General features: G+C 43.2%; 1 protein-coding gene across 1 annotated transcript; it reads left to right on the forward strand.

Annotated features, from left to right (window-relative positions):
- The first annotated feature begins 539 nt into the window (after nt 1-539).
- On the forward strand, nt 540-2,587 carry b3galt2 (UDP-Gal:betaGlcNAc beta 1,3-galactosyltransferase, polypeptide 2). Its single transcript, XM_070909164.1, has one exon. The coding sequence runs from the start codon at nt 540-542 to the stop codon at nt 1,872-1,874; it is 1,335 nt and encodes a 444-aa protein (XP_070765265.1). The 3' UTR covers nt 1,875-2,587.
- The last annotated feature ends 8,173 nt before the right edge of the window (nt 2,588-10,760 follow it).

The raw sequence follows: 10,760 nt of genomic DNA on the forward strand, positions 1-10,760 counted from the left end.
GTCAAAACATAACCATAAATAAAATGATTAAGAAATAGGCTTGTTTGTCCCCCACAAGTAGAATAAAAAAAAAAAAAAAACACATCTGCAATTCAAACAATTGACATGTGGCTCCCTGCCAGTGAATAGGAGGTGCTTTTTGGACCAGTGCCAACACTGTTTTCTCTGTTTCTCTTTGCAGATTAGAGAGAGCAAACACAGAGGAGGTGACCCTAATCATATCCTGAAGGAGATGAGACATAGAGCATGATCTTGTGTTTGTGTGCAGTGCCAAAGACGAGCCAGGGAGAAGCCTCCATGGCCAGAGAATCATCACCTTCCTAGCTCCATCAGGAGCCCTTTTAAACCTGCTCCAGGCTGCACCGGGGGGCTCAAACGTTCCCCTGACTCCACCCGGAGGCTCACTCCAACCCATCTGCCAGCTCAGATAACCCTCTGACTGTTGGCAACCACATGTTTGAGGTGACTGTACGTGACCGCCGCCGCCGCCGCCGCCCATTCTCGAGCAGCAGCAGCCTCCTGCGACCCCGATCTGCACCATGCAGTGGAGACGGCGGCACTGTTGTCCCATCAAGATGACCTGGACCTTCAAGCGCTCACTCTTCCGGACCCATGTGGCAGGCCTCCTCTCACTGGCTCTGCTCTTCACCCTCTTCTTATTTTTCAGTCACCAGGACTGGCTACCAGGACGCAGTGGGCCCCGGGAAAACCCACTGGCCTACACCGTCAGGGGCTTCCGCAGCCCCAAGGGAGAAGCCAACCAGAGCAACTCCCTGAGGAGCCTGTGGAGAGAGACGGGGTATGTAGCGCCAAAGCCACTGCTCAACCTCAGCTCTCAGCAGGCAGATGGAGCAGCGGGGGAGGCGGCAGGGGGAGGAGGAGGAGGGGGCGGAGGAGGAGCCAGGATGGGCGTAATGGGGCTTGGGGACTCCATGAGCACTAACAACAGTTTACAGAAGGAGATGGGTGTGGGAGGGAGGCTCAGCGCTCAGCCCTACCGCTACATCCTGAACGAACCCTTCAAGTGCAGGGACAGCACGCCCTTCCTCATCCTCCTCATCGCTGCAGAACCCGGACAGGCCGATGCGCGCAACGCCATCCGCCAGACGTGGGGGAATGAGAGCATAGCACTGGGCCTCGTGTTTGTTCGTCTTTTCCTGCTCGGCACAGGGAAGAGCTCAGACACCTTCCTCCAGAGCAGCATAGAGGAAGAGAGCCGTATTCATCACGACATCATCCAGCAGGACTATCATGACACATATTACAACCTGACCATCAAAACCCTGATGGGCATGAACTGGGTGGCCACCTATTGCCCACATGCCTCCTATGTTATGAAGACAGACAGCGACATGTTTGTCAATACCGAGTATCTCATCCAAAAGCTGCTGAAGCCCGAGCTGCCTCCCAAGCAGAGGTACTTCACCGGCTACCTGATGAGGGGCTATGCACCAAACCGAAACAAGGACAGCAAGTGGTACATGCCGCCGGAGCTGTACCCAAGCGAGCGCTACCCGATATTCTGCTCCGGCACGGGGTACGTGTTCTCAGGGGACATGGCCGAGCTGATCTACCAGGCCTCTCTCAGCATACGCAGGCTGCACTTGGAGGACGTTTACGTGGGGATCTGCCTGGCGAAGCTGCGCATCGACCCAGCGCCCCCTCCCAACGAGTTCCTCTTCAACCACTGGCGGGTGTCTTACTCCAGTTGTAAGTACAGCCACTTGATCACGTCCCATCAGTTCCACCCCAATGAACTCATCAAGTACTGGAACCACCTGCAGACCAACAAGCACAACGCCTGCATCAACATTGCCAAGGAAAAGAGCGGCAGGTACAGGCACCGAAAGTTTCACGGAGAGAGGCCTCCTTGATGCATCCTGTGACGACCAGCCGCCTCAAAAAAAAAAAAAGGGAGATGGGCGCACTGTAACTACAGCCAGTGGAAGGCATGTTGAACTCAGCACTATACACTATATGGGGAAAAGCAATTGTTTTTGGTATTGTGTACAGTCGATGATCCAAACTATTTTTTTAATTTGAAAAAAAGTTAAGTATTGTAAACCTGTTGAGCTATTTCTAAAAGAGATTGGAGGACAAGCCTGCGATATATACGGCGCACGCACAAACAGTGCTGCTGCTCAAGAGTGGTGTTTATGATAATTCAGGTGCCAACAGAAGAGTGGTAAATTCAGGCTTACAGTTAACGTGAGGGCTCTCCTCTGAAAGGGTAGTACAGTATGTCGCACTCTACAAATCCAAAAAAAAAAAAAAAAAAAAAAAAAGAAATGTGAAGACACCGTCGTGTTTACACAGACAAAGGGAAATGCACATTATGTCGAAAGTCACACTACCTAAATATGAATGAAAGTATCTTTGATGTTGACCAGTTATGCTGCCCTGTTTCTCAGTGTTTACTTTACAGATTTATCAAAGAATACGACTCTGAAGAGAGGGTTTATCTGTCATATACTGTATTTTATTTGAAAAAAAAAATCTACATGAAAGCACTCAGAATCACATCAGAGATGACTGAGATTGTATTTTTTAAAGCTTTACATTGAGTATGACTCTGCACTTGAGCAAATGTGCAATGAATCAATTAACAATTAAATGTACTGAATTCATTTTGTTTGCAGTTGTGTGTGTGTGTGTGTGTGTGTGTGTGTGTGTGATTTACATGGGACCCTCTCATCAATTCAAGCACCTTTGGTGTCATTTTCATTGGAATCTTCATGTTTTACAAAAGTCTGTCGTCAAGAAATCAGTTAGTCATCAATGAACCAATTATTAATTGGAAGTGACTGACAGGGGTGTGACTGTTGCGTAGCTAACTGAACTAGCTAGCTGTTAAACTAACAAAAACGACATATTACCTTGCCAATATTTACCCATTTTGATTGGAGAGTAGAAAGTCATATGGTCAACATATCTGACCTGACACTCGGATCGAAATGCTGTTTAATAACAATGTAAACTGGGTAGGTTAAAATTACGTTTCACAAAAATAATGAAATATAACTCAAATTACAGAAGGTTATGCTAGCTTGGATATTTCCCTCGTTTTGCGAACTGAATACCAACTCTGAAATCCTTATTTCTCTATGTAAGCCCACATAAATACAACAAAGTAATATTAACAAGTTTACAGTAACTTTCTGTTTACATATTTGATTGCTTTTGATTTGATGGTGCTAAATTGTTTCCTAGCAACCGATTTACACATCACTAAAATCACTACCAGTTCAGACATTTCTTAAAGCTGCAGTAGGCAATATTATTTCACATTTGGTCTGAATCAAACAACCAGTCAGGGTTAGGTAGCACCAAACTGGCCAATCACAGCAACTCTGTACAAAAAAGGGTCAACCGAGTAGTTATTTCAACCAAAATTATAATGAAGTAATATTGCGTACTGCAGCTTTAAGTTTTAATGGTGCAACATGATTTAATGAATCACTCAAACATTCAGAGAAGTTCGGGTCAGGTAGAAACAATGTGAAGACAACCAATCTCAAGGCTGAGTGATGGGAAATGAATTAAACATTGAAGTCTTCAGTGTCCCCTGGGGGAATATGAAATATTCTGCAGCAAAACACCTAAGTTTAGATTTTTAATTAAAAATGAATGCATATGATTTTGAAAGGCTGCCAGCGTCACACCACATGGCACTGAACTTTCAGTCTGTGCAAGTGTGTGTGTGTGTGTGTGTGTGTGCTTGTTGGTTTGGAGGGAGGCAATAAATAAATACACACTCCAGTGCTCAGGGCCACCAACAAAAAGAGCATATATAATTGAGTGATGACTTTAAATAGCCTATATTAGATCAAGGGAATCTAAATAAACTAATGGAGAGCAGGAGCTCTTGCACTTTTTTTTTTTTTCCCACAGACTTCACTACACATTTGTCAGTCTCACTTTAATCACCAATACGCTTGAGTGATTTTGTGTAGGGAGCTGTAAAATTGGTAAAGTTCACACAATGGTGTATTTTAAGCTGCTAATCACTAAGCAGGAGCGTCTTTGGGGAGGAGGAAGCTGACAGGTAAAGACAGTGGAGAGAGAGAGAGAGAGAATATCAAGATGTTCATCTCAGATAAACGGCACGGCGAGAAGAATTATTTGATGCTGGAGCCACAGGAGAGGAAAACAACAGCTTTATTTGTTGCTCTGCGCGCAGTCATGTAAGGGTTTATGCCATCATATCAACCTCAGTTATAATCTACAGTTTAGGGAGATTCTTAGGGAGACATTATCTCGAAACAGCGCTTCTGCTGTGTGAGGGTGGGCAAACCATCTTAAAATTGAACTCGGTGACATGATCGTTCAGCATCCCTCGGGTCTCTCGTGGCAAGGATTTTCTTTTGAAGAGTCCTTAAAGTGATCCCGAAAGTGTTTGACTCAGCGTGAGACTCTCTCTCTGTACAAAGAAAGGAGGTACAGCAGACGCTCACTGTTGCACTAGAATCTAGATTGTTCATGGACGTACGCTCACAGGCTCCAGTCTACTCCATCTACTAGGACGGTGCAAAATAGATTGTGAAAGTATAAGGTACAAATGACAGTTGAGTTATGTTTTAATGGCTCAGCAATACAGGAAGTGACATGACGAAACCGGCAGAAAGCGGAAAGGCAGGAGTGAGCTACAAAGACAAGGATGTGCCATCTGTTGTTTGAGCTTATATCATTGTGGTTTCACACTTTTTTACATTATAGAAACTAACTAGCCTAACATTTTTTTTTTTTTAGCTGATCTGCTGCCTGGGTTACCTGAAGTTAGGTTTGAAAGCGACAGTTTCAGAATTCTTGAGCTGGCGTCATAACACATGATTGATTGGCAGACGCTCATATCCAAACCTTCCATTTTATGTCGTCTTGGGAGTCATCGGCAAATCTGTTGTTTAGGTATGAAGACGTGTTGGTAGTGAAAAATCATAAAAATCATAAAAATATTCAGGTATCACTAACAATGCACTGACCAGCCTTTTAGGTCTTTCATTAAAACCAAACCTTGTAGTCGCCACACAGGCAGACAAGGAAATCCAATTTCTTTCTGAAAGCCCCTGTCATTCCAGCACAGTGCAATTCATGAAATACTCAACTGGTCCCAGGTATTCATCACCCTCCATTAGTAATCATTAAAGTCACGACTCAAAGCAAGAGGATATTGGGAACAAGGTTTGGTATCATTCATGCGTGTCCTATGCAATCAGGGCGCCAGATTACCAGCATCCGGCCGCACTCAGCCCTTCAACAAATGATGAAAACGAGAGAGGGGTGGGGGAAGGGAAAAGGGATTGGGAAAGGGGCTCAAAGAGGTGAGAGGAAACACTGAGGCAGAGATAGATTGACTGGTCTGCAACTGGAGAGAGGAAGAAGCATTGAGGGAAGAAGTGTAGGAAAGCAGGTGGCAAGGCGCCTGTAAAAGAGGAAAGGATGAGGAAGACAGAGGAAAATAGCAGGAAGGAGGTAGTGATGAATGAAGGGGAAAGGAGCAGCGACCGATCAGTATTGAAAACCTGTGCTGCTGTAAACGTGGCATAAAAGGCTAGCAGCGGAAAAGGATTGAGATGTCGGTCGTGATGGAGTGGAGGCTGTGGCTCGGCTTCAACATCACAACTAACTGTTTCTGAGAAAACAGAAAGGGGGGGGGGGGGGGAAATCTCTTGAGACAAATCTCTTGACCTTTCCATAACTGCCAGGCCTGGAACCTGTGGGCATGACTGATGAATCCCATTTAGCTGAAGAATAACTGAATTTGACAAAGAAAATTATAAATGTCACCTGCTGCAACTAGAGGACCATTAGCTCACATCCACAGCAGGGAAATAAACATTTTAAAGCACAGAAAATGGCTTTGTATGATAATCAATGCTGCCCGCAAAGCCAAAATGCAGCAACCACATATGTGGTCAGAACTGAGACCAGAATCTGATTTTTTTTTAACCATGTAAAAAACAAACAAACTAGTATATAATATCCAATAGACATGGCCTATAACTTTCATGAAAATAGCATTTATGTAGTAACTACAAGACAAATCTTAAAACTAAGCCAAACCACAGTAATTGTACGCAGGTATTGTAAAGCAAGAGAGCTAATGTTAAGTTAAATCTAGCTGCGATAACCGTGGTTAAAAGCTAAAATCCGCTTACTTTACCGACTACTGTCTCCTGTAATTGAAAAATTAAATTTTTTTATGAACTGACATCTTGGTAATTTCGTAATTTTCGAGAATAAATAGCCTGCTAAACTCACTAAAAGGAAACAATAGCTTAGTTTAGCTGAGTAAAAGTAACTGCCGTAGCCTCTAGGGGAGTTAGCATGCAACATCGACTGATTCACTCATGATATTTCAATACAAATATGAACGAATGTAAACAGACCAACAGATATGAATAAGTCAGCCCTGCTAAAAGGTAACTATAGCCTAGCTAAAGAGTAACTGCCACCTCAGCCACTGACTTAACATGATCAAAATCACGTTCACGTATTAAATTTAACATTCATTTGTTATGTTTCAGTAAAGGGCCGACAGATTTGAAAACAAGTCCTGCTAAAAAGGTAACTAGCCTAGCTTAGCAGAGTAACAATGGCCATCTCAGCCTCTTATCCTCTGACTTATACCTCTAAGTCATGTTATTAATATGAAATTGTAGAATACTCGAACAATTGACAAACATTTTACAATGTTCCCTCCAAGCCTGGAGTCAAAATAAAGATCATTAAATTCTTAAACCAACTAGCATAGGCGACAAAGCTGTAATAACACATTTTGGCCTCCATTTGGTACAAAAGCAGTATTATTAATAGTATTTTCAGGTATTATAGTATAGTATGTATAATTTGGGGTACAATTGTCAAAATCTAAATCACCTGTTATCCGCAACTCCACTTATTCAATAGTTACTATTCTGTTTTGGGGTTTTTTGTCTGGCAATATACCCTTTAATTCCCCACACAAATCCCTTACAGTCATTTCTACAGGACGCGGGCAAACATCCGCCGCGTCTCATCAGCCGAGGCAGAGCTCCCAAAAGCTTTCAGACATATGGCAGTTTCCAGCCAGGACTCCAGGACTCAGTGATGGGCTGGTGCCAGCATTGAGCCCAAATCTATTTATAAAAGTTTGACAGAGACACTCCACACTGCAGGAGAACTGCTGGACATCCAACCTGCCCGGGCCCAGATAAACAAATCCGACCCTGTTAGCACTTTGAAGGGCCCTGTGAAGACGTGCAGTGCCGTTTGTATTGCACTCTGGCCATTAGCCGCACGGAGCAGTTACAAAGAAAGCTGGCCGTTGTTATATAATGGATAATCTGCACACAGGCAGCAAGGGTCACTTGGAGCGGAATAGTTCATGCCATGCAATATGGCCAGGTATAATTTCTCCAATGTTGAGAGGACAAAAGCACATACAGACACTATATATAGTGTCTCTCAACATTGGAGAAATTATACTATATATATATATATATATATATATATATATATATACAGTGCTTAACAAATGTATTAGACCCCCACCCAGTGTAAGGTGTTTGCCCCCGCTGCCCTAAATGAACAGTATTGCTGATGACCAAAATATTTGATGTCTCTGTAATGGTTAATCCACCAGTATGTGCACGCCAAGCTCTTCAATCAAAGTGATATCTTTAATGCTCAAATATAATTATTGTTGTTATCCATGAATTGTCAAATTTACGGTTTTACAAAAACGCAGGAAAAAATAGTAAAGCATGTTATTATTTTTTGATTGAGATGCCAAATGACAGTTATTTACTTGCATTCCTGAACAGAAACATTTGTTTTGTGGCTGCAAAGAATGAAAGCTGTTATCAGGGCCAAAGGAGGATGTACTTTATTTGATCCCAAAATCCTTAAAGAAAACCCTTAAAAATCCATAAACCCTTGTAAATCTCAACTATGACCTTTAGGTAGTACATTTTCAAATGCTGCACATAGAGCCTTAAATAGCCTCATAATCACTGTTAAATTTTTAAAGCTAATATGACATAGAGTGCAGAGCCTTCACAGTAAAAAAAAATGTATTACTCTTCTAATATTCAGAAACCATGCTGTATAATACAGGCATGATCCATCCTGCTGCTCCCTGTAGAAAGCAGTCCGGTGAGTCTCGGAGACCTGTGAATAACTCTGGTGCTTTTGCATAGGCAAAGTTTGATGCTCCCCATTTGTTCGGAATAAGCAGAAGTGGAACTGTAGCAGGAAAAGAGGCGCCAGCTGCAAAGAGAGAAAACTTCACCAACAGGGAAAATCTGGAGAAGGAGACGTCACACAGTAGCACCCACGCTGATTGACAGGTGATCTCTGACTGCCAGGAGGGTGCAGACACACCACAGCAATAAGCGATTCGCACCACAGATGGTGACAACAGGAAAAAAAAAAAAAAAAAAAAAAGGAGCTCAAGTACAGTATTACCATGGTAAGACCACGTAGACTCATCCATTTATGTATGAGAGCTCACGAACGCTTCTGAAACATTCAGTGACAATGTCCCTTATTATATCGATGCAGCAAATCCTGTTTGTCGGCCATTGGAAAGTACATATTTGACCATTTCATACAAGACATTTATGCTTGAAAACAACTTGAAAACAGTGTTCCATTACCAGTAAGTAAAAATAGAATCATGGTTTTTTTTTTTTTTTAAAGCACATTAATCTACACAAATCAATGAGGGAGGCAGTAATTATCTCTCCTCAGGCCTGTCCGCCCTCTCCCTGCTGGGAGGTTGTGGATGGCAGCAGCCGATGCAGCTCCTCCACCCCTGCCGGGCTCGTGTTTCAGCGCGGTGTTTACCCTTGCACTTTACTGCGATGACAAACGAGAACAAATCATCAGGCCAAGAGTGCATTAGTAGGGTTCTTGGGTCATGCGGCGGTAAAATATAAGCCTGACAAAATGCTTCTGATCCTCCGAGGCGTCATCCGGCTACGTAACAATCTATCTTAGTGCTTCAGGCAAACGTCTATTGAAACACTTTTGGGAACTGTGGCATGGTACCCCGTTTTAATTAAGGGAGTCTCAAACAGTGTGGCTCCCTGGACCTTTCCAGCGTGGAACCTGGGGTAGACAATTCGGATCTGTGTCCCAGTTCCATGCTACATACTCAAAATCTTCAGTACGCTTTTTAAATTTGCCAGATTATTATCGAGTGCGAGACTTTGTGAGACTGTGGCCATTTACTGCCTTTATTGTTTCACAGTTATACTTACGTTTTCTGATTTTGACGCGACTGTGATTTATACTTAAAGGTCCCATATTGTGTTCATTTCATTGTGTTTATACAGCACCTAGAGCTGCTTTCAGGATCAGACAAGACACGGACATCTCACCTTCGACAACACGGGACCTTTACGTTTTGTGGGTTGCCTAATTCCTGCATGTATTGTGTTGAATTCTAGCGTGCTTTGGTAGTTGTTGTTGTTGTTGTTGTGCTTTTTCGACTTGGCCACAGCCATCAGTAAATAATAGAACACGCCCGCGCGGAGGCAATTAATGCGACACAGGAATATGAGCACAGCGACAGGACGTGATTGCGGGCCCCCCGGAAAAACACGAGATGGCCGCTCGGAGAGAGAGGGGGGCGCAGGCAGACGCAGGGTGTGGGTGTGGAGCGGCAGCGGGAAGGAGGGGAGGGGTCACGAGGACATGTGGCTGCAGACGTGCAAGGGCCGTAAAAAGACTGACTTTTAAATGATTTGCTATACAAAGCCTTGTTTTTATGTTGCTGGTTTTGAACCCCGTATTTTACACCATAGGCTACATTTATTAGGTCATTTATTAACATACCGCTCAACTGGAGTCCTAGGCTCTCACCTCTTCTCAGTCCGGCGGATTGACACCACGATGGACACCACAAAGCAATGCATGCAGAAATGGAGAGCCCATTCACAGCTGCAAAATATAAAATGACGAATAAATATGTAACTGTACAGGGTTGAAATAAAGTTTCTTTCGGGGGGGGAAATACTTTTACTTTGCCAGCAGCATTCCAAAGTTGATATCTGGTGAGGCACATCCCGTATCACTTTCTGTAAGTATGACAAACTGCACTCATTTCTTGTAGTGGCCTTAACTGCCAAAACATATGCAGATTCATATATATATAGTGCGTACTTTACGGGATGGAACTGGGACACAGCTGTAGCGTCACCATTGGGATCCAATGTCAAAAAAAAAAAAAAAAGTATTAGGGCTGTGTTGGGTGAATTCATCATTCAAGAGCGACCTACCGCTCAGATTAACAGTCTATTGTTGTAATTCCTTTTTTCATATATAATACTTTCATCAGCTTACAACAACTAAGCCTCTCCCAAAGGACAAAATCTGCGCAGCACGCCAGGGATGTCCTCAAAATGTATAGTCCGTTTTCCTATGAGACATCAAATGAATTTTTGCTGACCCTGTGCCAGCTTGTTCTTTAATAAGCGACGCTTAACATCTGGGTGACAGGTGTTAGAAATAATGTCTTAGAAATGAAACCTGATGAAATGAGTAGGCAATATTACCGAATCACACATTTGGTTGAAATAACTAATTTAACAATAATAACAATATCTAATTGAAGGGCTCCTTTAAAAGCCCCGTCTGTGTCTGCGAGCACCCGCTACCCTTTGTAGTAAGTCTTTAAAAAAAAAAAAAAAAAACTGGACCAGGTCTGAATCTGAAACGACCACGATTTCGGGGGATTTTACTGCTATGACATGATTTGGGGGAAAAAAAAAGTGAAT

Source organism: Enoplosus armatus, chromosome 7, assembly GCF_043641665.1.
Source record: "Enoplosus armatus isolate fEnoArm2 chromosome 7, fEnoArm2.hap1, whole genome shotgun sequence".
NCBI lineage: Eukaryota > Metazoa > Chordata > Actinopteri > Centrarchiformes > Enoplosidae > Enoplosus > Enoplosus armatus.